Genomic DNA, 26,311 nt, shown 5'->3' with positions numbered 1-26,311 from the left:
GTGTCTGTCCGTGAGACCTGTGCTCAGCTTGGCTGCTGGCTGACCCTCAGAAAGTGGCAGCTGCTAACCTCAGCCTGAGCAGAAGTGCCAGGTCCCTGGGCACCCGGCTGGGCTCCAACATCTGGGCAGGATGGCACTTGGTGTTCCTGCCTGTCCTGCTCTGTCCTGGTCTGTACTGGTTCCAGTGACCAGGCAGGAGGGTTCTGGGCTGCAGCAGCTGGAGGAGATAGCCTGGCTCCTGCCATCCCTTAACTCACCACAACCCAGCCCAGCCCAGCCCGTGGTGTCCAGCAACCAACTGATGTGGGTTGGAGCAGGTAGAATAGCGTGTAAAGTAAAGAACAGTAAAATTCGAGCATCTTTGGCAATTTTTATTGCTGACCTTCCATGCAAGATTCCAGGACTTCAAACCATTAAGAGCACCTTTGATGGTAATTGTTGATTCGTTCTCACAGGACGATGAGGATTTCAGGTCAGCATCAAGACAAGATCCTATGCTGTGACATTACAAAAGCAGCCCCACTGGGGTGTGACTGTAATATCAGCTGTAGTTACAACTGCTTCTTATTCCCACCCGCACTGAATTGCTGGTGCACTGTAATGCACCATGGGGCCAGTATTGATGTGATGGGGTATTGATGCCAGTAACAATTTAAGTTTGTATTGTTAACTTTGTGTTGTGGTAAAAGCTGTAAAATCTGTGTTTCAAGGCAAGGGCAAGATGATCCAGGCCTTGAGGAACTTGTGCAATACTGAAATAGACAATATCTCCACCTAGTGTGAGGATAGGCTCATTGCACACGGGGTAAGGAATCCCAACTTTCTATTGGACAGCTACATGAGCTTCCTTTGACAGGCTGTGGCTGATAATTTAGAGCATCAGGGAATAAGTACGATGACTCGGGTTGATACCAAAATGTTTCATGGATTGGTTTTACTAAGCAATAGAATTCAGTATCGAGTGGTTTTGTTTGTTTGTTTTTTAACAATACCAGCAATCTATTGCATTGTCCACTTGAGATGTGGTATTCATAAACTGGTCAATACAGTTGTCAATCAAGTTGTTGATAAATGACACGGGACTGGGAGGATCTGTGGATTCCATCAAGGGTGGAGAGGCCTTGCAGCCCAAATTTGGGAGAAACAATCTGCAGCCAATAACACAGGCTCAGGCGAGGATCTCATTGAAGCAGCATTTTTGTGATTGCCATGGTGGGCATCCTGCAAGTATATCATAACCTTATATTCCCTATTAGCTGACACTTGATTCCCCCCCTGTTTCCTCATTGGCTGAGTGCTACAGGTTCACAAACTACGCGACACTTATTACTATACCATGTATGTACAGTTTTATTTGACCATTACCATGGCAACCATTCCCTCCACTGTTAAGCCTGCACAATCACTTTTGAATATGCAAGGTTAGTGGAACTTTCTACTGCAAAGACACAACTTTAATTCTCACAGTGACCAGACATAGGACCTGAGGAGATGGCTTAAAGCTGCAACCGGGACGGTTCAGGCTTGATATCACAAAAAGGTTCTTCACTGACAGGGTGGTCAGGCACTGGAACAAGCTCCACAGGGGATATATCACAGCAACGTGCCTACCAGAGTTCAAGCAGTTGGATAACACTCTCATTAGCAGGGTCTGATTTTTTGGGTATTCCTTTGAGGACCCAGGATTTGGACCCAGTGATCCTAGAGGCTCCCATCCAACCCCAGCCCCTCTGTGATTCTCTTTCTCGTGACAAGTCCTGGCAAACAAATTCTACCAGAGAGAAGAGGCACCTGCTGTACTGACACGCAGAATCAATGTGCTGAGCTCTTTCTGCATGCAGCTCCCAGCCTCCATTGATGCTACCCCAACTTCCCCATGCAGCTTCTCTGGGCAACCCTGACCCACCAGGCCAGGATAGCAGCACCTTGCCTGCCCACTCCCACCTGCCACTCCAGGTGAGACACCAGGCACGCTTTGTGGCAAATCAGCAAATAATTGGGCTGTTTCCTCTGTTTGAAGGTGTGCATAGCCAATTGTGCTCTGGCTTTGCTCTTGAGGTAGCTGATTGGAGATGCGAGAGGTTGAGGGAATGGGTCCATATCCAGCTGCAGCACAGAGTGCACAGGGGGCCTTCTGGTCCCTCACGGGCTGAAGTAGAGTGGTTAGACACTGGGGTTGCTCCCTGCAGGGACAAAAAGAGACAGCGTGATATGATGACAGATCTTCATCATAAACCTTCTACTCTGAGAGTTTCCCAAGGGAAGCCACGGAGCAGTTGGGCACAGCAACAACCTGTGTGTGGCTGGCACAAGCGGACATGACAAGCCGGGACCCCAAAACCTCCCTGGGGCTTCTGCCTGAACCCCCAGCCTAATTCTGTACCTGTGGTCGAGTTGTTGTTTCCCCGTCACTACCTGCAAGAGAGGAGTGGTTGTGAGCACCTTTGCTAGCTCCTGGATTGGAAGGGTAGCAACACCACGAGTGGAACATGGCACTGCTGTGTTGGGAACCCCAAGAAAAACCAGAGCCCCAAGACTGCCCCAGTGATGGGCAGAAGCTGGGGACATTGCTACCTCTGTCACTCACCTGGTGCCACATTGTAGCCCTTCTCCTTCCCTGCAGACAGAACAAAGCATCAGCACCAGCCACATGTCACGGCCAGGCTGGGGGACCTCCCAAAGGTGCCCCAGCTCCTCATACAGCCCCTACAGCCCCTGCCTTCCTCCCGCACCCCTCTGCCTCACCTGCCCAGGCACGTTACCCTGCTTGCTCTTCCAGACAGCAAATCCAGCCAGGGCAGCGATGACAGCCACAACAGCAACAGCCACCCCCACCACGATGGGGATCAGGTTGGACTGTGGCTCTGGGGGAAAATTAGGGCCATCAGCACGAGAAGGGGGAGCCCCTGAACATCCCAGTCCCATGAAATCCCTGCTGCTGGGCTCACCCCATGAGAAGAGGATGGGCTGGGGCAGGCTGGCATGCTCCACGCAGCACTGGTACTTGTTCCTGTCCCCCGGTAGGACATCGATGGTGGCCCAGGCATGGTAGGTGCCATCACTGTTGGGCACGGTGCTGCCCCTCTGGGTCTCCTGCTCCTGGACCATGCCATCCTTCAGCCAGCTGATGGAGATGGGTCGCGGGTAGAAGCCGTGAGCACGGCAGGACAAGGTCAGGATCTTGTTGGCCTCCATCCCTGACACTCGGACCTCAGGGCGCTCTGGGGAGGGGGTGGCAGCAAGGGCCAGGCTGAGCTCCTTGCACTGGCCCTGCTCCTGCTTACAGCCTGGTGCTGCATCCCCCTCAGCCTCACCTCTCCTCTCCAGCACATCCTTCCCATAGCTCACGTATTTCCTCAGCCACTCAATGCAGGTGTTCTCCAGGTAGTACTTTGTCCGCTCAGCATAAGTCCCTTCCTCCTCCCACTTCCTCTTGGTGATTTGTGCCCCAGCGTCCGCTGCAGTGAACGTCAGCGTGTCTTTGTCCAAGGCAATGAAGTCTCTTCCTTCATAGCCATACTGCTCAAACCCCCTAATACTACCATCCTCAAGGAGGTCACAGCCATACATTCGCTGCCATGTGTGAGACCCTGAAAGACAATGAGGGTCAGGTGTTGAGGGGCACCCACAGTCCTGGCCCTTTAACGAGGTGCAGACCGCACTGGCAGCGCATGCAGGTACCACACACAGCCCTGTCCCAGACTGAGGCATCCCTGAAAGACTGGGTTGGGGCCCAGCACCAGAATATTTTCTGGCAGAGACGGCCTTGTATGGGGTTGTCAATGCTGTGAGGTGACCAGGAGCTGAGATGGGGTAGGGGAAATCCCTCAGGTTTTGGAGTGGGGGCCCGAAGCACCATGGGGATAGCAAGGGACTGGGACAATGCGGGCAGGATACCCTCTGGCTCTGGGGGTCCTGACTGCTGTGGAGATGTGGAAGGCCAAGAAGTGGAGCCCCCTAGCTCCGGGACAGCATGAAGCAGCATGAAGGTGGCAAAGCGCTGGGTTGTGTCTGGAAGCACCCCTCTGAGTGTGGGACAAGGCACCCGGAGCATTGTGGGCTGGGACAGGGTGGCTGGGAGCCCCATGACAGCAACACCAACCAGGGACTGATCAGCATGGCCAGGGCTGGGGCAGTAGTGTTGGGCTGGGGACCAACCCACCCCTCCCACAGCACCTGCTCCCGCAGCCAGCAGAGCTGTGGCCCCGCCCTTTCTCACCCCTGCTCTGGTTGTAGCGCTCCTGCAACGCATCCAGGCCCACGCGGAAAACCTTCTCATTCCGCTGTAAGGTCTCAGTCTGCCTGTCCCAGTACTGCTGATCCGTATTGGCCGCAATCCAGCCTGCACCAGGCTCATCCCTCCGGGTCTCGCTGTCATAATGGTCGATGAGGTGCCCGTCCACGTAACCCACGGACATGAACTGCGGCACCCCCGGGCTTGGGTCCGACACCGCGGTGTAGAAATAGCGCAGGGAGTGGGGCTCTGCGGGAACAGGGGCAGCTGAGAGGGGCAGCCCCGAGGGGAGGCCGATCCTGGAGGGGGCCCAGCAGGAGAAGGGGCGGCCCGGGGGGTCCCGGTGCCGGGAGGACCCAGCCCCACTCCCACTCACCGCTCGCTGCTCCGCCCAGGACCCCCAGCAGCAGCTCCAGGCTGAGGCCAAGGGCCCCCGCCCGTCGCGGTCCCATGGCTCCACTGTGCCCCGAGTTGCCTCCGGAGCTCAAAGTCATCCCACGGTCCTCGGCCCCGCCCCTTGACGCGATTGGCGGCTCCCCCGCGCATCTACCAATGAGTAACCGGTTTTCTCCTGTCGTCACCGGGCCCCACCCGGTCTCTTCGCCCTCTCCCAGACCCCTGCGTTTCTCGGACCTGCCATGGGCTGTAGTGGTGCTCGGGGACAGCAGGGGCCACCCACTCAGTAAAGGGGCACCCAGGACGTGTCCCTGTCCTGCTCTGTACTGGTCTGTACTGGTTCCAGTGACCAGGCAGGAGGGTTCTGGGCTGCAGCAGCTGGAGGAGATAGCCAGGCTCCTGCCATCCCTTAACTCACCACAATCCAGCCCAGCCCAGCCCGTGGTGTCCAGCAACCAACTGATGTGGGTTGGAGCAGGTAGAATAGCGTGTAAAGTAAAGAACAGTAAAATTCGAGCATCTTTGGCAATTTTTATTGCTGAACTTCCACGTAAGATTCCAGGACTTGAAACCATGAAAAGCACCTTTGATGGTAATTGTTGATTCGTTCTCACAGGACGATGAGGATTTCAGGTCAGCGTCAAGACAAGATCCTATGCTGTGACATTACAAAAGCAGCCCCACTGGGGTGTGATTGTAATATCAGCTGTAATTACAACTGCTTGTTACTCCCACCCGCACTGAATTGCTGGTGCATTGTAATGCACCATGGGACCTCATGGTATTGCTGCCAGTAACAATTTATGTTTGTATTGTTAACTTTGTGTTGTGGTAAAAGCTGTAAAATCCATGCTTCAAGGCAAGGGCAAGATGATCCAGGCCTTGAGGATATCTAAAGGATGATTCATAAAAAACCCTACTTGATCAGAAAGGTCATTTGGTAAGCAAACATCCAATACATATACGACTGAATGTGCTACCAATCAACTTTGTAGAAATACTTGGCTGAAAAACAAAGGTATGAGTTTCTAATACTAATGAGGACTATCCTCATTAGAATAGTCAAATTCATGCCCTTAGGCTGAGAGACCCCAGCCGAACTAGAGACCCTTCCCCTCTGAGGATGTCTAGAATGATTTTGTCAAACCAGCAGTATGCTCATTATGTAACCAATTAGAAATTAGAGAACTGTGCTAACATCTACACATAGTGATAAGAGATGGTCTAAATTGTGGCACAGAAAATCCTTAGGTGTGCCAGCTTAGAAAGAAATCACCTGGCACTTGCCCAATTCTGAAATAAACAATATCTCCACCTAGTGTGAGGATAGGCTCATTGCACACTGGGTAAGGAATCCCAACTTTCTATTCGACAGCTACATGAGCTTGCTTTGACAGGCTGTGGCTGATAATTTAGAGCATCAGGGAATAAGTAGGATGACTTGGGTTGATACCAAAATGTTTCATGGATTGGTTTTACTAAGCACTAGAATTCAGTATCGAGTGGTTTTGTTTGTTTGTTTGTTTTTTAACAATACCAGCAATCTATTGCATTGTCCACTTGAGATGTGGTATTCATAAACTGGTCAATACAGTTGTCAATCAAGTTGTTGATAAATGACACGGGACTGGGAGGATCTGTGGATTCCATCAAGGGTGGAGAGGCCTTGCAGCCCAAATTTGTGAGAAACAATCTGTAGCCAATAACACAGGCTCAGGCGAGGATCTCATTGAAGCAGCATTTTTGTGATTGCCATGGTGGGCATCCTGCAAGTATATCATAACCTTATATTCCCTATTAGCTGACACTTGATTCCCCCCGTTTCCTCATTGGCTGAGTGCTACAGGTTCACAAACTACGTGACACTTATTACTATACCATGTATGTACAGTTTTATTTGACCAACCATTACCATGACAACCATACTCCCCACTGTTAAGCCTGAACAATCACTTTTGAATATGCAAGGTTAGTGGAAGATTCTACTGCAAAGGCACTACTTTAATTCTCACAGCGACCAGCGATTAGGACCTGAGGAGATGGCTTGAAGCTGCAACCGGGATGGTTCAGGCTTGATATCACAAAAAGGTTCTTCACTGACAGGGTGGTCAGGCACTGGAACAAGCTCCACAGGGGATATATCACAGCATCGTGCCTACCAGAGTTCAAGCAGTTGGCTAACACTCTCATTAGCAGGGTCTCATTTTTTGGGTGTTCCTTTGAGGACATACGATTTGGACCCAGTGATCCTTGTGGCTCCCATCCAACCCCAGCCCCTCTGTGATTCTCTTTCTCGTGACAAGTCCTGGCAAACAAATTCTACCAGAGAGAAGAGGCACCTGCTGTACTGACACGCAGAATCACTGTACTGAGCTCTTTCTGCATGCAGCTCCCAGCCTCCATCGATGTCTCCTCAACTTACCTATGCAGCTATTCTGGGCAACCCTGACCCACCAGGCCAGGATAGGAGCACCTTGCCCACCCACTCCCACCTGCCACTCCAGGTCAGACACCAGGCATGCTTTATGGAAATCATGGGGCTGTTTCCTCTGTTTGAAGGTGTGCATAGCCAATTGTGCTCTGGCTTTGCTCTTGAGGTAGCTGACTGGAGATGGGAGAGGTTGAGGGAATGAGGCTGCATCCAGCTGCAGCACAGAGTGCATGTGGACCGTCTGGTCCCTCATGGGCTGAAGCAGAGCGGTTAGACACTGGGGTTGCTCCCTGCAGGGACAAGAAGAGACAGCATCATATGGGGCCACATCTTCATCCCAAACCTGCTACTCTGAGAGTTTCCCCAGGGAAGCCACGGATCAGTTGGGCACAGCAACACCCTGATTGCAGGTACCACAGGGGGACATGAGAAGCTGGGACCCCAAAACATCCCTGGGGCTTCTGCCTTAACCCCCAGCCTCATACCTGTGCTTGCTTTGTTGGATCCCCCTTCGCTGCCTGCAAAAGATAAATGGCCGTTAGCCCCAGCCCAGGAGCAAGCACAGGAAGGGCACCAGCACGACAAGTGGAACATGGCACTGCTGTGCTGGGAACCCCAAGAGAAACCAGAGCCCCAAGACTGCCCCAGTGATGGGCAGACGCTGGGGACAATGCTGCCACATCAACTCACCTGGCGCCACGTTGTAGCCCTTCCCCTTCTTCCCTGCAGACAGAACAAAGCATCAGCACCAGCCACATGTCACGGCCAGGCTGGGGGCCTCCCAAAGGTGCCCCAGCTCCTCATACAGCCCCTACAGCCACTGCCTTCCTCCCGCACCCCTCTGCATCGCCCGCCCAGGCACGTTACCCTGCTTGCACTTACAGACAGCAAATCCAGCCAGGGCAGCGATGACAGCCACGACAGCAACAGCCACCCCCACCACAATGGGGATCAGGTTGGACTGTAGCTCTGGGGAAATTAGGGCCATCAGCAGGGGAAGGGGGAGCCCCTGAACATCCCAGTCCCACGCAATCTTTGCTGCTGGGCTCACCCCATGAGAAGAGGCCGGGCTGGGGCAGGCTGGCATGCTCCACTCGGCACTGGTACTTGTCCCTGTCCCCCGGCAGGACATCGATGCTGGCCCAGGCATGGTAGGTGCCGTCACTGTTGGGCACGGTGCTCCCCCTCTGGGTCTCTTGCTCCTGGACCATGCCATCCTTCAGCCAGCTGATGGAGATGGGTTGCGGGTAGAAGCCGTGAGCACGGCAGGACAAGGTCAGGATCTTGTCGACCTCCATCCCAGACACTCGGACCTCAGGGCGCTCTGGGGAGGGGGTGGATAAAAGGGCCAGGCTGAGCTCCCTGCACTGGCCCTGCTCCTGCGTCCAGCCTGGTGCTGCATCCCCCCTCAGCCTCACCTCTCCTCTCCAGCACATCCTTCCCATAGCTCATGTATTTCCTCAGCCACTCAATGCAGGTGTTCTCCAGGTAGTACTTCCTGCGCTCAGCAACAGTCCCATCCTCCTCCCACTTCCTCTTGGTGATTTGTGCTGCAGCGTCCACTGCAGTGAACGTCAGCGCATCTTTGTCCAAGGCAATGAAGTCTCTTCCTTCATAGCCATACTGATCAAACCCCCTAATACTACCATCCTCGAGGAGGTCACAGCCAAACATGTGCTGCACTGTGTGAGACCCTGAAAGACAATGAGGGAGAGGGGGTGAGGGGCTGCCACAGTCCTGGCCCTTTAATGAGGTGCAGACCCTACTGGCAGTGCATGCGTGTGCCACACACTGCCCTGTCTCAGACTGATGCATCCCTGCAATACTGGGCTGGGGCCCAGCACCACAGTATGTTGGGGCAACAAGGGCCTTGTACGGGGTTGTCAATGCTGTGAGGTGACCAGGAGCTGAGTTGGGGTGGGGGGAATCCGTCCGGGTTTGGGGTGGATGCCTGAAGCACCATGGGAAAAGCAAGGGGCTGGGACAATGGGGGCAGGAGCCCCTTTGGCTCTGGGGGTCCTGACTGCTGTGGGGATGTGGAAGGGTGGGATGGCGTGACCTGGAGCTTCCGAGCTCCGGGACAGGAGGTTTCTTAGCAGCTTGGGGGTGGCAAGAGGCTGGGTTGGGTCTGGAAGCACCCCTCTGGGTGTGGGACAAGGCACCAGGAGCATCGTGGTGCAGGGACAGGGTGTCTGGGAGCCCCATGACAGCAACACCACACAGGGACCGAACAGCACGGCCAGGGCTGGGACAGTAGCGTGGGGCCAGGGCCAGGCCTCAGTGGGGCTGCGGATCCCCCCACCCCTCCCACAGCACAGCCTGCAGAGCTTTAGCCCAATCCGCTCTCACCACTGCTCTGGTTGTAGCGCTCCTGCACAGTGTCCAGGTTCACGCGGAAAAACTTCTCATTGCTCTGTGAGATCTCAGTCTCCCTGTCCCAGTACTGCTGATCCGTATTGGCCGCAATCCAGTCTGCACCAGGCTCATCCCTCCGGGTCTTGCTGTCATAGCGGTCGATGAGGTGCCCATCCACGTACCCCGTGATCATGAACTGCGGCACCCCCGGGCTCGGGTCCGACACCCCGGTGACGAAATAGCGCAGGGAGTGGGGCTCTGCGGGAACAGGGGCAGCTGAGAGGGGCAGCCCCGAGGGGAGGCCGAGCCCGGAGGGGGCTGAGAGGGGAAGGGGACGGGAGGGGAGGCCCGGGGTTCCCGGTGCCAGGAGGGCCCGGCCCCACTCACACTCACCGCTCGCTGCTCCGCCCAGGACCCCCAGCAGCAGTAGCAGCAGCAGCAGCAGCAGCAGGAGCAGCAGCCCCGGGCACTGGCCCAGGGACCCGCCTGTCCCGGTCGCATGGCTTAACTGTGCCCCGAGCTGCCTCCAGAATTTGAAACACGCTGCCTTTCAGGTTTCGCTCCGCCCCGCGAAGCGATTGGCGGCTCCTCTGCAAATCTACCAATGACCATCCGTTGTTTTTGTGACGTCACCCTGCAGATGGCGGCCCCCCAAGTGACAAGAGCGAAAGTGAAAGCGCTGCGGACAGCGAGGGGGGGAAGGGGCTGGGGACAGAGAATCCGCAGCCACACTCGGTCTCTTCGCCCCCCCAAGTCCCCTTGGCCTGCTCCAACACGGCTCCTGCTGCAGCCCAGGACCCTGCTTGCTGTGCAGCCCAGGCAGGCTGTAAGGGCGTGTGGAAGGAGAGTGGCTGGGGGATGTGCAGGGCAGGGGAGCAGAAGGAACAAAGATCTACAGAGGCAGAAAAGGAAGGAAAGGGGCCAGCCGTGTGTGAAATAGGACCAATCAGACCCTGTCTGGCTGAGCGCTGTGCCCAATCACCACTCTATCCTGTCTTCCTGTAACTTCTCATTAAACATTTTCTTCAGTTTAGGGACTGGGGTGAGGGTGAGTGAGGCCAGTGCAGGGCTCAGTGCCAGCAGCTGGTGTAGGGTGGTGAGTCACAGCCCATGATCCTGGTGCTGGCTGCTGGGATCAAGAGTCTCTGTGTGTCTGTCCATGGGACCTGTGCTCAGCTTGGCTGCTGGCTGACCCTCAGAAAGTGGCAGCTGCTAACCTCAGCCTGAGCAGAAGTGCCAGGTCCCTGGGCACCCCGCTGGGCTCCAAATTCTAGGCAGGATGGCACTTGGTGTTCCTGCCTGTCCTGCTCTGTACTGGTTCCAGTGACCAGGCAGGAGGGTTCTGGGCTGCAGCAGCTGGAGGAGGTAGTCAGGCTCCTGCCATCCCTTAACTCACCACAATCCAGCCCAGCCCAGCCCGTGGTGTCCAGCAACCAACTGATGTGGGTTGGAGCAGGTAGAATAGCGTGTAAAGTAAAGAACAGTAAAATTCGAGCATCTTTGGCAATTTTTATTGCTGACCTTCCATGCAAGATTCGAGGACTTCAAACCATTAAGAGCACCTTTGATGGTAATTGTTGATTCGTTGTCACAGGACGATGAGGATTTCAGGTCAGCGTCAAGACAAGATCCTGTGCTGTGACATTACAAAAGCAGCCCCACTGGGGTGTGCTTGTAATATCAGCTGTAATTACAACTGCTTGTTATTCCCACCCGCACTGAATTGCTGGTGCACTGTAATGCACCATGGGGCCAGTATTGATGTGATGGGGTATTGATGCCAGTAACAATTTAAGTTTCTATTGTTAACTTTGTGTTGTGGTAAAAGCTGTAAAATCTGTGTTTCAAGGCAAGGGCAAGATGATCCAGGCCTTGAGGAACTTGTGCAATACTGAAATAGACAATATCTCCACCTAGTGTGACGATAGGCTCATTGCACACGGGGTAAGGAATCCCAACTTTCTATTGGACAGCTACATGAGCTTGCTTTGACAGGCTGTGGCTGATAATTTAGAGCATCAGGGAATAAGTAGGATGACTTGGGTTGATACCAAAATGTTTCATGGATTGGTTTTACTAAGCAATAGAATTCAGTATCGAGTGGTTTTGTTTGTTTGTTTGTTTTTTAACAATACCAGCAATCTATTGCATTGTCCACTTGAGATGTGGTATTCATAAACTGGTCAATACAGTTGTCAATCAAGTTGTTGATAAATGACACGGGACTGGGAGGATCTGTGGATTCCATCAAGGGTGGAGAGGCCTTGCAGCCCAAATTTGGGAGAAACAATATGCAGCCAATAACACAGGCTCAGGCGAGGATCTCATTGAAGCAGCATTTTTGTGACTGCCATGGTGGGCATCCTGCAAGTATATCATAATCTTATATTCCCTATTAGCTGACACTTGATTCCTCCCCTGTTTCCTCATTGGCTGAGTGCTACAGGTTCACAAAATACTCGACACTTATTACTATACCATGTATGTACAGTTTTATTTGACCAACCATTACCATGGCAACCATTCCCCCCACTGTTAAGCCTGCACAAGCACTTTTGAATATGCAAGGTTAGTGGAAGTTTCTACTGCAAAGACACTACTTTAATTCTCACAGCAACCAGCGATTAGGACCTGAGGAGATGGCTTGAAGCTGCAACTGGGAAGGTTCAGGCTTAATATCAGGAAAAGGTTCTTCACTGACTGGGTGGTCAGGCACTGGAACAAGCTCCACAGGGGATATATCACAGCATCGTGCCTACCAGAGTTCAAGCAGCTGGCTAACACTCTCAATTAGCAGGGTCTGATTTTTTGGGTGTTCCTTTGAGGACCCAGGAGTTGGACCCAGTGATCTAGTGGCTCCCATCCAACCCCAGCCCCTCTGTGATTCTCTTTCTCCTCACCAGTCCCGGCAAACAAATTCACCCAGACAGAAGAGGCCCCTGCTGTACTGACGCGCAGGCTCACTGTACTGAGCTCTTTCTGCATGCAGCTCCCAGCCTCCATTGATGCTACCCCAACTTCCCCATGCAGCTTCTCTGGGCAACCCTGAACCACCAGGCCAGGATAGGAGCACCTTGCCCACCCACTCCCACCCGCCACTCCAGGTCAGACACCAGGCACGCTTTGTGGCAAATCAGCAAATCATTGGGCTGTTTCCTCTGTTTGAAGGTGTGCATAGCCAATTGTGCTCTGGCTTTGCTCTTGAGGTAGCTGATTGGAGATGGGAGAGGTTGAGGGAATGAGGCTGCATCCAGCTGCAGCACAGAGTGCACGTGGACTGTCTGGTCCCTCATGGGCTGAAGCAGAGCGGTTAGACACTGGGGTTGCTCCCTGCAGGGACAAGAAGAGACAGCATCATATGGGGCCACATCTTCATCCCAAACCTGCTACTCTGAGAGTTTCCCCAGGGAAGCCACGGATCAGTCGGGCACAGCAACACCCTGATTGCAGGTACCACAGGGGGACATGAGAAGCTGGGACCCCAAAACATCCCTGGGGCTCCTGCCTTAACCCCCAGCCTCATACCTGTGCTTGCTTTGTTGGATCCCCCTTCGCTGCCTGCAAAAGAGAAATGGCCGTTAGCCCCAGCCCAGGAGCAGGCACAGGAAGGGCAGCAGCACCACAAGTGGAACATGGCACTGCTGTGCTGGGAACCCCAAGAGAAACCAGAGCCCCAAGACTGCCCCAGTGATGGGCAGACGCTGGGGACATTGCTGCCACTGTCACCTGGCGCCACGTTGTAGCCCTTCCCCTTCTTCCCTGCAGACAGAACAAAGCATCAGCAACAGCCACATGTCACGGCCAGGCTGGGGGCCTCCCAAAGGTGTCCCAGCTCCTCATACAGCCCCTCCAGCCCCTGTCTTCCTCCCACACCCCTCTGCCTCACCCGCACAAGCACATTACCCTGCCTCCTCTTCCAGACAGCAAATCCAGCCAGGGCAGCAATGACAGCCATGACAGCAACAGCCACCCCCGCCACGATGGGGATCAGGTTGGACTGTGACTCTGGGGGAAATTAGGGCCATCAGCAGGAGAAGGGGGAGCCCCTGAACATCCCAGTCCCATGCATCCCATGCTGCTGGGCTCACCCCATGAGAAGAGGCCGGGCTGGGGCAGGCTGGCGTGCTCCACACGGCACTGGTACTTGTCCCTGTCCCCCGGCAGGACATCGATGGTGGCCCAGGCATGGTAGGTGCCATCACTGTTAGGCACGATGCTGCCCCTCTTGGTCTCCTGCTCCTGGACCACACCGCTCTTCAGCCAGCTGATGGAGATGGGTCGCGGGTAGAAGCCGTGAGCACGGCAGGACAAGGTCAGGATCTTGTCGGCCTCCATCCCGGACACTCGGACCTCAGGGCGCTCTGGGGAGGCGGTGGCAGCAAGGGCCAGGCTGAGCTCCCTGCACTGGCCCTACTCCTGCTTACAGCCTGGTGCTGCATCCCCCCGTCAGCCTCACCTCTCCTCTCCAGTACGTCCTTCCCATAGCTCATGTATTTCCTCAGCCACTCAATGCAGGTGTTCTCCAGGTAGTACTTCCTGCGCTCAGCAACAGTCCCATCCTCCTCCCACTTCCTCTTGGTGATTTGTGCTGCAGCGTCCACTGCAGTGTACGTCAGCATGTCTTCATCCAAGGCAAGAAAGTCTGTCCCTTCATAACCATACTGATCAAACCCCCTAATACTACCATCCTTGAGAAGGTCACAGCCATACATGCGCTGCACTGTGTGAGACCCTGAAAAAAAACGAGGGACACGGTGTGAGGGGCAGCCACAGTCCTGGCCCTTTAATGAGGTGCAGACCCCACTGGCAGTGCATGCGGGTGCCACATACTGCACTGTCCCAGAGTGTTGCATCCCTAAAAGTCTGGACTGGGCCCCAGCACCAGAGTACCTTGGGGCAGCAAGGGCCTTGTACAGGGGTGTCAATGCTGTGAGGTGACCAGGAGCTGAGATGGGGTGGGGAAATCCCTCAAGGTTTGGGGTGGGGGCCTGAAGCACCGTGGGGAAAGCAAGGGGCTGGGACAATGGGGGCAGGAGACCCTCTTGCTCTGGGGGTCCTGACTGCTGTGAGGATGTGGAAGGGCTGGGATGGCGTGACCTGGAGCCCCCCTACTCTGGGACAGGGTGTTCTGAGATGTGTGGGCATGGCAAGAGGCTGGGTTGTGTCTGGAAGCACTCCTCTGGGTGTTGGACAAGGCACCCGGAGCATTGTGGTGCTGGGACAGGGCAGCTGGGAGCCCCATGACAGCAACACCAGCCAGGGACTGATCAGTATGTCCAGGGCTGGGGCAGTAGTGTTGGGCTGGGGACCATCCCACCCCTCCCACAGCGCCTGCTCCCGCAGCCTGCAGAGCTGTGTCCCAGCCTGCTCTCACCCCTGCTCTGGTTGTAGCGCTCCCGCAGCGTTTCCAGGTTCATGCGGAAAACCTGCTCAGCGTTCTGAAAGTTCTGGGTGTTTGCCTCCCAATACTGCTGGTCATCGATGGCTGCCCTCCACTTCATCATCGCATTCGTCCTCCTGGTCTCGCTGTCATAGCGCACGAAGACCTCCCCGTCCACGTACCCCACGGCCACGAACTGCGGCACCCCCGGGCTCGGGTCCGACAACCCAGCGTAGAAATAGCGCAGGGAGTGGGGCTCTGCGGGGACAGGGTCGGCTGAGAGGGGCAGCCCCGAGGGGAGGCCGAGCCCGGAGGGCTCCGGAGGGGAAGGGGAGGCCCCGGGGGTCCCGGTGCCGGGAGGGCCCGGCCCCACTCACCGCTCGCTGCTCCGCCCAGGACCCCCAGCAGCAGCCCCAGGACGAGGCCCAGGGCCCCCGCCCATCCCAGTCCCATGGCTCCGCTGGGCCCCGAGCTGCCGCCGGAGCTCGAAGCCATCCCAAGGCTCCGGCCCCTGTCCCACGACGCGATTGGCGGCTCCCCCGCGCGTCTACCAATGAGTAACCGGTATTCTCGTGACGTCACCGGGCACCGGGTAGATCGCGGTGCCGCAGGTTGCCAGAAGCGAAAGTGAAAGCACTGCGGGCGGTGCGGCGACCGGGCTTCCGGCTTAACTAACGGGTTAACCAGATTCCCCGGTGTACTGCTGAGCTCTTTACTGTGTAAGGGAACACCATACACCGGATTTCCCTGAGACTCTTCCTTTCTCACTTCTACTCTTGCTTCAACCATCTCCGGCTGTGCCCCTCGTGGACCTATGGGACCATGGATCAGGGCTCCACACTCACTTCACACAGTATCTTGCCTGACCCCCAAGGCAATGCTTCATATTTCTTACCATGGTCTGTGCATAGTTACTGGGTCAGTTCTCGAAGCCAGAGTGCCTGCCTTGCTTTCTTCCCTAACTCTTCATCCATCCTGTCTTCTTAACCAGCCTCCGTTCTTCGTCAGCTCTCTGCAGAACCACCGTCACCAAGGCACAGGCTGAAAGCAGCAGGGCATGCCTTCTAACTGCACTGATAATGGGGCTACTCAGAAGGCGACTGGATCCCGGACGAGCCCCGAATTTGTGAGAAACAATCTGCAGCCAATAACACAGGCTCAGGCGAGGATCTCATTGAAGCAGCATTTTTGTGATTGCCATGGTGGGCATCCTGCAAGTATATCATAACCTTATATTCCCTATTAGCTGACACTTGATTCCTCCCCAACTTTCTCATTGGCTGAGTGCTACAGGTTCACAAACTACTCGACACTTATTACTATACCATGTATGTACAGTTTTATTTGACCAACCATTACCATGGCAACCATACTCCCCACTGTTAAGCCTGAACAATCACTTTTGAATATGCAAGGTTAGTGGAAGTTTCTACTGCAAAGACACTACTATAATTCTCACAGCGACCAGCGATTAGGACCTGAGGAGATGACTTGAAGCTGCAACTGGGAAGCTTCAGGCTTAATATCAGGAAAAGGTTCTTCACTGACAGGGTGGTCAGGCACTGGAACAAGCTCCACAGGGGATATATCACAGCATCGTGCCTACCAGAGTTCAAGCAGTTGGCTAATACTCTCAGACACAGGGTCTGATTTTTTGGGTGTTCCTTTGAGGACCCAGGAGTTGGGCCCAGTGATCCTTGTGGCTCCCATCCAACCCCAGCCCCTCTGTGATTCTCTTTCTCCTCACCAGTCCCGGCAAACAAATTCACCCAGACAGAAGAGGCCCCTGCTGTACTGACACGTAGGCTCAGTGTGCTGAGCTCTTTCTGCATGCAGCTCCCAGCCTCCATCGATGCCTCCCAAACTTCCCCATGCAGCTTTTCTGGGCAACCCTGACCCACCAGGCCAGGATAGGAGCACCTTGCCCATCCGCTCCCACACGCCACTCCAGATCAGACACCAGGCATGCTTTGTGGTGAATCAGCAAATCATGGGGCTGTTTCTTTTGTTTGAAGGCTTTGCACATGCAATTACGCTGTGGATTTGCTCTTGTGGTAGCTGATTGGAGATGCAAGAGGTTGAGGGAATGGGACCACATCCAGCTGCAGTACAAAGTACACAGGGGGCCTTCTGGTCCCTCACTGGCTGAAGTAGAGTGGTTAGACACTGGGGTTGCTCCCTGCAGGAACAGAGACAGCGTCATATGGGGCCACATCTACATCCCAAACTACTACTCTGAGAGTTTCCTCAGGGAAGCCACAGATCAGTTGGGCACAGCAACACCCTGATTGCAGGTACACACAGGGGGACCCCAAAACATCCCTGGGTCTCCTGCTTTAACCCACAGCCTCATCCTTTACCTGCGTTTGAGCTGTTGGATCCCCTGTTACTCCCTGCAAGAGAGGAGTGGTTGTGAGCACTTGTGCCAGCTCCTGGGTTGGAAGGGCAGCAGCACCACAAATGGAATATGGCACTGTTATGTTGGGAACCCCAAGAGAAACAAGAGCCCCAAGACTACCCCAGTGATGGGCAGACGCTGGGGACTTGGCTGCCTCCGTCACTCACCTGGCACCACGTTGTAGCCCTTCTCCTTCTTCCATGCAGACAGAACAAAGCATCAGCAACAACCCCATGTCATAGCCAGGCTGGGGGCCTCCCAAAGGTGCCCCAGCTCCTCATACAGCCCCTCCACCCCCTGCCTTCCTTCTGCACCCCTCTGCCTCAACCACCAAGGCATGTTATCCTGCTTGCACTTACAGACAGCAAATCCAGCCAGGGCAGCGATGACAGCCACGGTAGCAAAAACCACCCTCACCTTCCTGGGGATCAGGTTGGACTGTGGCTCTGGGGGAAATTAGGGCCATCAGCAGGAGAAGGGGGAGACCCAAAGCACTCCACACCCACATGCCCCATGCTGCTGGGCTCACCCAACGAGAAGAGGCCAGGCTGGGGCAGGCTGGCATGTTCCACACGGCACTGGTACTTGTCCCTGTCCCCTTTCAGGACATCGATGGTGGCCCAGGCATGGTAGGTGCCATCACTGTTGGGCACAGTGCGCCCCTTCTTGGTCTCCTGCTCCTGGACCACGCCATCCTTCAGCCAGCTGATGGAGATGGGTCGCGGGTAGAAGCCATAAGCGCAGCATGACAAGGTCAGGATCTCGTTGGCCTCCATCCCAGAGGCTCGGACCTCGGGGCGCTCTGGGGAGGGGGGTGGCAGCAAGGGCCAGGCTGAGCTCCTTGCACTGGCCCTGCTCCTGCATCCAGCCTGGTGCTGCATCCCCCCTCAGCCTCACCTCTCCTCTCCAGCACGTCCTTCCCATAGCTCACGTATTTCCTCAGCCACTCAATGCAGGTGTTCTCCAGGTAGTACTTCATCTGCTCAACATAAGTGCTATCCTCCTCCCACTTCCTCTTGGTGATTTGTGCCCCAGTATCTGCTGCAGTGTACGTCAGTGTGTCTTCATCCAAGGCAATGAAGTCTCTTCCTTCATAGCCATACTGATCAAACCCCCTAATACTACCATCCTCGAGGAGGTCACAGCCATACATGTTCTGCCATGTGTGAGACCCTGAAACACAACGAGGGACAGGGGGTGTGTTGCTGCCACAGTCCTGGCCCTTTGATGAGGTGCAGACCCCACTGGCAGCGCATGCATGTGCCACACACTGCCCTGTCCCAGAGTTCTACATCCATGAAAGACTTGGCTGGGGCCCAGCACCACAGTTCTTGCGGGCAGCAAGGGCCTTGTACGGGGTTGTCAATGCTGTGAGGTGACCAGGAGCTGATTTAGGGTTGGGGGAATCCGTCAGGGTTTGGGGTGGAGGCCTGAAGCACCATGGGAAAAGCAAGGGGCTGGGACAATGGGGGCAGGAGCCCCTCTGGCTCTGTGGGTCCTGACTGCTGTGGGGATGTGGAAGGGCTGGGAGGGGGTGGCCTGGAGCCCCCCAGCTCTGAGACAGGGGGTTTTGTGCAGCATGGGCATGGCAAGGGGCTGGGTTGTGTCTGGAAGCACCTCTCTGGGTGTGGAACAAGACACCAGGAGCATCATGGGGCTTTGACAGGGTTGGTGGGATCCCCATGAGAGCAACAGCAGCCAGGGACCAAACAGGATGGCCAGGGCTAGGGCAGTAGCATAGGGGTAGGGCCAGGCCTCAGTGGGGCTGCGGACCCCCGCACCCCTCCCATGGCGTCCGCTCCCACAGCCTGCAGAGCTGTGGCCCGGCCCGCTCTCACCCCTGCTCTGGTTGTAGCGCTCCCGCAGTATGCCAAGGTCGACGCGGAAAATCTGCTCATTGCTCTGTGAGATCTCAGTCTCCCTGTCCCAGTACTGCTGATCCGTATTGCCCGCAATCCAGCCTGCACCAGGCTCATCCCTTCGGGTCTCGCTGTCATAGCGGTCGATCAGGTGCCCATCTACGTACCCCATGATCATGAAATGTGGCACCCCCGGGCTTGGGTCCGACACCGCGGTGTAGAAATAGCGCAGGGAGTGGGGCTCTGCGGGAACAGGGGCGGCTGAGGGGCAGTCCGGAGGGGAGGCCGAGCCCGGAGGGCTCCGAGAGGGGAAAGGGAGAGGAGGGGATCGGAGGCCCGGGCCTCGGGGCACCCGGCTCCACTCCCACTCACCGCTCGCTGCTCCGCCCAGGACCCCCAGCAACAGCAGCAGCCCCAGGCCAGGGAACAGGACCCCCACCCATCTCGGTGCCATGGCTCCGCTGTGCCCCGGCTCCGCTGTGCCCCGACCTGCCTCCAGAGCTCGAAGGCATCTAACGGCTCCGGCCCCGCCCCGCGACGCGATTGGTGGCTCTGCCGCGCTTCTACCAATGACTATCCGATGTTCTCGTGACGTCACCAGGCGCCGGGTAGATCGCGGTCCCCCACGTGACCAGAAGCGAAAGTGAAAGTGCTGCAGACAGCGCGGAAGGGGTGGGGCTGGGGACAGGGAAATCGCGGCCACACCCGGTCTCCTCCCCCCCCCCCCCCCCCGTCCAAACCCCCACGTTTCTCAGCCCTGCCGTGGGCAGCAGCAGCGCTCGGGGAGAGCAAGAGTCACCCACTCAGTAAAGGGGCACTCAGGATGTGTCCCCATCAGGGCTGACCCCAGGAGCGGTGGCAGCTGGCATCGGGCAGGACCCCACTGGGGGCCATCTCCATCTCCACCTCCTGTCCTCCACCCACAGACCAGGCAGGGCAGGGTAACTCAGGGCCAGTTGTCCATGGCTGTGCCCATGAGGCTTTTGAATATGCCCAAGGATGCAGACCCACCAACCTGTGCCAGCATTTGGTTGCCCACACCATGAGAATTTCACAGAATCACAGAATCACAGAATTTTCTAGGTTGGAAGAGACCTCAAGGTCATCGAGTCCAACCTCCAACCTAACTCTAACAGCCCTCCACTAAACCATATCCCTAAGCTCTACATCTAAACGTCTTTTGAAGACTTCCAGGGATGGTGACTCCACCACTTCCCTGGGCAGCCTGTTCCAGTGCCTCACAACCCTTTCAGTGAAGAAGTTCTTCCTAACATCTAGCCTAAAACTCCCCTGGCTCAACTTAAACCCATTCCCCCTCGTCCTGTCACCAGGCACGTGGGAGAACAGGCCAACCCCCACCTCGCTACAGCCTCCCTTGAGGTACCTAAAAAGAGCGATAAGGTCGCCCCTGAGCCTCCTCTTCTCCAGGCTGAACAAGCCCAGCTCCCTCAGCCGCTCCTCGTAGGACTTGTTCTCCAGGCCCCTCACCAGCTTCGTCACCCTTCTCTGCACCATTTCCTGGTGCTCTGATGGAGCCCCCTGTGCTCCAGCACCCTCGTCGCCTTCATGACCCTCGCTGAACTCTCTCCAGGTCTCTCTTGTGCTGGGGAGCCCAGCACTGGGCCCAGTGCCCCAGGGGTGGCCTCACCAGCACTGAGCAGAATCGAAGGATCACCTCCCATGGCCTGCTCCAACATGGCTCCTGCTGCAGTAGTCCAAGATACTGCTTGCTGTGCAGTCCAGGCAGGCTGTAAGGGCGTGTGGAAGGCGAGTGTCTGCTCCCTAGGGGAATCTGGCCAAGGACCTCCTTCATTGGGATGAGGGATAATAAGAAAAAGAGTAAGCCATAAAGAAGACCTGAAGGGGACATAAGCCTGACTGGGCAGCAGTGGTGAGAACCAAAGCTGGTCACTCATACTGACTGGTGGGGGCATGGGAGAGTGAGAGTGTTTCTTCCAACAAGGTTATTTGGAGACCTTATGCATTGGATACCAATGGAAAAGGGGAAAAGCAAGCAGAAACCAACCTCTAGCTGGACACAGACCTGACAGAACCAACATGGGCACGGTGACAAGAAAGGAACGTCCCCATCATACTCCGTGTTGGCAAGCAAGCGAGCAGAGGCACAGCTTCCAGGAAGATCAGCCTGGACTTTGCAACTGATAAGATGTGAACCAGGAGCACCTTGGACTGGGAGTGGTGTGGGACTGGTGGGGGATGTGCAGGGCAGGGGAGCAGAAGGAACAAAGATCTACAGAGGCAGAAAAGGAAGGAAAGGGGCCAGCTGTGTGTGAAATAGGACCCATCAGACCTTGTCTGGCTGAGCGCTGTGCCCAATCACCACTCTATCCTGTCTTCTTGTAACTTCTCATTAAATATTTTCTTCAGTTTAGGGACTGGGGTGAGGGTGAGTGAGGCCAGTGCAGGGCTCAGTGCCAGCAGCTGGTGTAGGGTGGTGAGTCACAGCCCATGGGCCTGGTGCTGGCTGCTGGGGTCAAGAGTCTCTGTGCGTCTGTGCGCGTGTGTGTGTCTGTCCATGTGTCTGTCCGTGGGACCTGTGCTCAGCTTGGCTGCTGGCTGACCCTCAGAAAGTGGCAGCTGCTAACCTCAGCCTGAGCAGAAGTGCCAGGTCCCTGGGCACCTGGCTGGGCTCCAACATCTGGGCCGGATGGCACTGGGTGTTCCTGCCTGTCCTGCTCTGTACTGGTTCCAGTGACCAGGCAGGAGGGTTCTGGGCTGCAGCAGCTGGAGGAGGTAGGCAGGCTCCTGCCATCCCTTAACTCACCCCAATCCAGCCCAGCCCAGCCCGTGGTGTCCAGCAACCAACTGATGTGGGTTGGAGCAGGTAGAATAGCGTGTAAAGTAAAGAACAGTAAAATTCGAGCATCTTTGGCAATTTTTATTGCTGAACTTCCATGCAAGATTCGAGGACTTCAAACCATTAAAAGCACCTTTGATGGTAACTGTTGATTCGTTGTCACAGGACGATGAGGATTTCAGGTCAGCGTCAAGACAAGATCCTGTGCTGTGACATTACAAAAGCAGCCCCACTGGGGTGTGCTTGTAATATCAGCTGTAATTACAACTGCTTGTTATTCCCACCCGCACTGAATTGCTGGTGCACTGTAATGCACCATGGGGCCAGTATTGATGTGATGGGGTATTGATGCCAGTAACAATTTAAGTTTGTATTGTTAACTTTGTGTTGTGGTAAAAGCTGTAAAATCTGTGTTTCAAGGCAAGGGCAAGATGATCCAGGCCTTGAGGAACTTGTGCAATACTGAAATAGACAATATCTCCACCTAGTGTGAGGATAGGCTCATTGCACACGGGGTAAGGAATCCCAACTTTCTATTGGACAGCTACATGAGCTTGCTTTGACAGGCTGTGGCTGATAATTTAGAGCATCAGGGAATAAGTACGATGACTCGGGTTGATACCAAAATGTTTCATGGATTGGTTTTACTAAGCACTAGAATTCAGTATCGAGTGGTTTTGTTTGTTTGTTTTTTAACAATACCAGCAATCTATTGCATTGTCCACTTGAGATGTGGTATTCATAAACTGGTCAATACATTTGTCAATCAAGTTGTTGATAAATGACACGGGACTGGGAGGATCTGTGGATTCCATCAAGGGTGGAGAGGCCTTGCAGCCCAAATTTGTGAGAAACAATCTGCAGCCAATAACACAGGCTCAGGAGAGGATCTCACTGAAGCAGCATTTTTGCAATTGCAATGTTGGACATGCTTCAGGTATATCATAACCTTATATTCCCTATTAGCTGACACTTGATTCCTCCCCCACTTTCTCATTGGCTGAGTGCTACAGGTTCACAAACTACTCGACACTTATTACTATACCAGGTAGGTACAGTTTTATTTGACCAACCATTACCATGGCAACCATACTCCCCACTGTTAAGCCTGAACAATCACTTTTGAATATGCAAGGTTAGTGGAAGTTTCTACTGCAAAGACACTACTTTAATTCTCACAGCAACCAGCGATAGGACCTGAGGAGATGGCTTGAAGCTTCAACCGGGATGGTTCAGGCTTGATATCACAAAAAGGTTCTTCACTGACAGGGTGGTCAGGCACTGGAACAAGCTCCACAGGGGATATATCACAGCATCGTGCCTACCAGAGTTCAAGCAGTTGGCTAACACTCTCATTAGCAGGGTCTGATTTTTTGGGTGGTCCTTTGAGGACATACGATTTGGACCCAGTGATCCTTGTGGCTCCCATTCAACCGCAGCCCCTCTGTGATTCTCTTTCTCGTGACAAGTCCTGGCAAACAAATTCTACCAGAGAGAAGAGGCACCTGCTGTACTGACACGCAGAATCAATGTGCTGAGCTCTTTCTGCATGCAGCTCCCAGCCTCCATTGATGCCTCCCCAACTTCCCCATGCAGCTTCTCTGGGCAACCCTGACACACCAGGCCAGGATAGGAGCACCTTGCCCGCCCACTCCCACCTGCCACTCCAGGTCAGACACCAGGTACGCTTTGTGGCAAATCAGCAAATCATTGGGCTGTTTCCTTTATTTGAAGGTGTGCATAGCCAATTGTGCTCTGGCTTTGCTCTTGAGGTAGATGATTGGAGATGCGAGAGGTTGAGGGAACGGGTCCATATCCAGCTGCAGCACAGAGTGCACAGGGGGCCTTCTGGTCCCTCAGGGGCTGAAGTAGAGTGGTTAGACACTGGGGTTGCTCCCTGCAGGGACAAAAAGAGGCAGCGTCATATGGAGCCACATCTTCATCATAAACCTTCTACTCCGAGAGTTTCCCCAGGGAAGCCACGGATCAGTTGGGCACAGCAACACCCTGACTGCAGGTACCACAGGGGGACATGACAAGTTGGGACCCCAAAACCTCCCTGGGGTTCCTGCCTTAAGCCCCAGCCTAATTCTGTACCTGCGCTCGAGCTGTCGGATCCCCCTTCGCTGCCTGCAAAAGAGAAGCAGCCGTGAAAAACAAAAAGAAAGAGAAACCAAGAGCCCCAAGACTGCCCCAGTGATGGGCAGACGCTGGGGACATTGCTGCCTCTGTCACTTACCTGGCGCCATGTTGTAGCCCTTCTCCTTCTTCCCTGCAGACAGAAAGAGGCATCAGCACCAGCCACATGTCACGGCCACGCTGGGGGTCTCCCAAAGGTGCCCCAGCTCCTCATACAGCCGCTCCAGACCCTGCCTTCCTCCCGCACCCCGCTGCATTGCCCACCCAGGCACATTACCCTGCTTGCTCTTCCAGACAGCAAATCCAGCCAGGGCAGCGATGACAGCCACGACAGCGACAGCCACACCCGCCACGATGGGGATCAGGTTGGACTGTGGCTCTGGAGGAAATTAGGGCCATCAGCAGGGGAAGGGAGAACCCCTGAACATCCCAGTCCCACGCAATCCCTGCTGCTGGGCTCACCCCATGAGAAGAGGCTGGGCTGGGGCAGGCTGGCATGCTCCACGCGGCACTGGTACTTGTCCCTGTCCCCCGGCAGGACATCGATGGTGGCCCAGGCATGGTAGGTGCCATCACTGTTGGGCACGGTGCTCCCCCTCTTTGTCTCCTGCTCCTGGACCATGCCATCCTTCAGCCAGCTGATGGAGATGGGTCGCGGGTAGAAGCCGTGAGCACGGCAGGACAAGGTCAGGATCTTGTCGGCCTCCATCCCTGACACTCGGACCTCAGGGCGCTCTGGGGAGGGGGTGGATAAAAGGGCCAGGCTGAGCTCCCTGCACTGGCCCTGCTCCTGCTTACAGCCTGGTGCTGCATCCCCCCTCAGCCTCACCTCTCCTCTCCAGCACGTCCTTCCCATAGCTCACATGTTTCCTCAGCCACTCAATGCAGGTGTTCTCCAGGTAGTGCTTCATCTGCTCCGCAACAGTCCCATCCTCCTCCCACTTCCTCTTGGTGATTTGTGCCCTAGCGTCTGCTGCAGTGTACGTCTCTGTGTCTTTGTCAAAGGCAATGAATTCTCTTCCTTCATAGCCATACTGGTCAAACCCCCTAATACTACCATCCTCAAGGAGGTCACAGCCATACACGTGCTGCAACGTGTGAGACCCTGAAACACAATGAGGGACAGGGGGTGAGGGGCAGCCACAGTCCTGGCCTTTTAACGAGGTGCAGACCCCACTGGCAGTGCATGCGGGTGCCACACACTGCCCTGTCCCAGAGTGCTGCATCCCTGCAAGACTGGGCTGGGGCCCAGCACCACAGTACTTTGGGGTAGCAAGGGCCTTGTATGGAGTTGTCAATGCTGTGAGGTGACCAGGAGCTGAGATGGGGTGGGGGGAATCCCTTAGGTTTTGGGGTAGGGGCCTGAGGCATCATGGAAAAACAAGGGGCTGGGACAATGGTATCAAGAGCCCCTCTAGGTCTGGGGGTTGTGACTGCTGTGAGGATGTGGAAGGGCTGGGATAGGATGGCCTGGAGCCCCCCAGCTCTTGGACATGGGGTACTGAGCAGCGTGGGGGTGGCAAGAGGCTGGGTTTGATCTGGAAGCACCCCTCTGGGTGTGGGAGAAGGCACCAGGAGCATCGTGGGGCTGGCACAGGGGAGCTGGGAGCCCCATGACAGCAACACCACACAAGGACCAAACAGCACGGCCAGGGCTGGGGCAGTAGCGTGGGGGAAGGGCCAGGCCTCAGTGGGGCTGGGGACCCCCCCACCCCTCCCACAGCACCTGCTCCTGCAGCCAGCAGAGCTGTGGCCCAGCCTGCTCTCACCCCTGCTCTGGTTGTAGCGCTCCCGCAGTGTGTTCAGGTTCACGCGGAAAATCTGCTCAGCACCCCGTAAGGTCTCAGTCTGCTTGTCCCAGTACTGCTGATCCATATTGGTCGCAAACCAGTCCACCCGGGGCTCCGTCCTCTGGGTCTCGCTATCATAGTGGTCGATGAGGTGCCCGTCCACGTACCCCACGGACACGAACTGCGGCACCCCCGGGCTCGGGTCCGACACCGCGGTGTAGAAATAGCGCAGGGAGTGGGGCTCTGTGGGAACAGGGGCAGCTGAGGGGCAGCCCCGAGGGGAGGCCAAGCCCGGAGGGCTCTGAGAGGGAAGGGAAGGGAAGGGAAGGGAAGGGAAGGGAAGGGAAGGGAAGGGCAGGGCCTCGGAGCACCCGGCTCCACTCACACTCACACTCACACTCACCGCTCGCTGCTCCGCCCAGGACCCCCAGCAGCAGCCCCAGGACGAGGCCCAGGGCCCCCGCCCGTCCCAGTCCCATGGCTCCGCTGTGTCCCGAGCTGCCTGCGGAGC

At 55.7% G+C, this 26,311-nt stretch overlaps 3 protein-coding genes across 12 annotated transcripts in view; 1 reads left to right on the top strand and 2 right to left on the bottom strand.

Moving 5' to 3' along the window:
- The window catches only part of LOC116500231 (zinc finger protein 208-like), a 437,615-nt gene that overhangs the window by 106,969 nt on the left and 304,335 nt on the right, over positions 1–26,311 (top strand).
- The window catches only part of LOC116500245 (class I histocompatibility antigen, F10 alpha chain-like), a 51,816-nt gene that overhangs the window by 13,911 nt on the left and 11,594 nt on the right, over positions 1–26,311 (bottom strand). For 5 of the 8 annotated variants that reach the window (XM_032205163.1, XM_032205164.1, XM_032205162.1 and 2 more), the window contains exons 6-7: positions 18,092–18,173; positions 14,924–15,054 (exon numbers count right to left, since the gene is read on the bottom strand). In XM_032205163.1, coding sequence (XP_032061054.1) covers positions 14,924–15,054; positions 18,092–18,173 — 213 coding nt within the window. Of the gene's footprint in view, positions 1–2,128; positions 2,184–7,232; positions 7,352–7,546; positions 7,580–7,751; positions 7,785–7,928; positions 8,031–8,112; positions 8,386–8,479; positions 8,756–14,923; positions 15,055–18,091; positions 18,174–26,311 lie in introns of those variants that run through there. The other 3 variants (XM_032205168.1, XM_032205167.1, XM_032205169.1) reach the window with 3 other exon arrangements.
- LOC116500260 (class I histocompatibility antigen, F10 alpha chain-like) lies at positions 1,937–26,311 on the bottom strand. Of its 3 annotated transcripts, none has more exons than XM_032205198.1 (8): positions 26,204–26,311; positions 25,780–26,043; positions 24,840–25,115; positions 24,473–24,745; positions 24,288–24,389; positions 13,143–13,175; positions 2,384–2,415; positions 1,937–2,183 (listed from the first exon to the last, which is right to left on the bottom strand). In XM_032205198.1, exons 1-8 carry the CDS (start codon positions 26,277–26,279, stop codon positions 1,986–1,988), a joined length of 1,254 nt encoding a protein of 417 aa, XP_032061089.1. In that variant the 5' UTR covers positions 26,280–26,311; the 3' UTR covers positions 1,937–1,985. The 3 variants fall into 3 exon arrangements, with proteins under 3 accessions (XP_032061089.1, XP_032061090.1, XP_032061091.1); XM_032205199.1 differs by lacking the exons at positions 1,937–2,183; positions 2,384–2,415; positions 13,143–13,175 and adding exons at positions 23,523–23,768; positions 23,969–24,001; positions 24,111–24,143; XM_032205200.1 differs by lacking the exons at positions 1,937–2,183; positions 2,384–2,415; positions 13,143–13,175 and adding exons at positions 23,523–23,768; positions 24,111–24,143.

Source organism: Aythya fuligula, chromosome 33, assembly GCF_009819795.1.
Source record: "Aythya fuligula isolate bAytFul2 chromosome 33, bAytFul2.pri, whole genome shotgun sequence".
Classification (NCBI taxonomy): Eukaryota; Metazoa; Chordata; class Aves; order Anseriformes; family Anatidae; genus Aythya; species Aythya fuligula.
The sequence above is the reverse complement of the archived record's forward strand: the minus strand, read 5'-3'. Positions and strand labels throughout refer to the sequence as shown.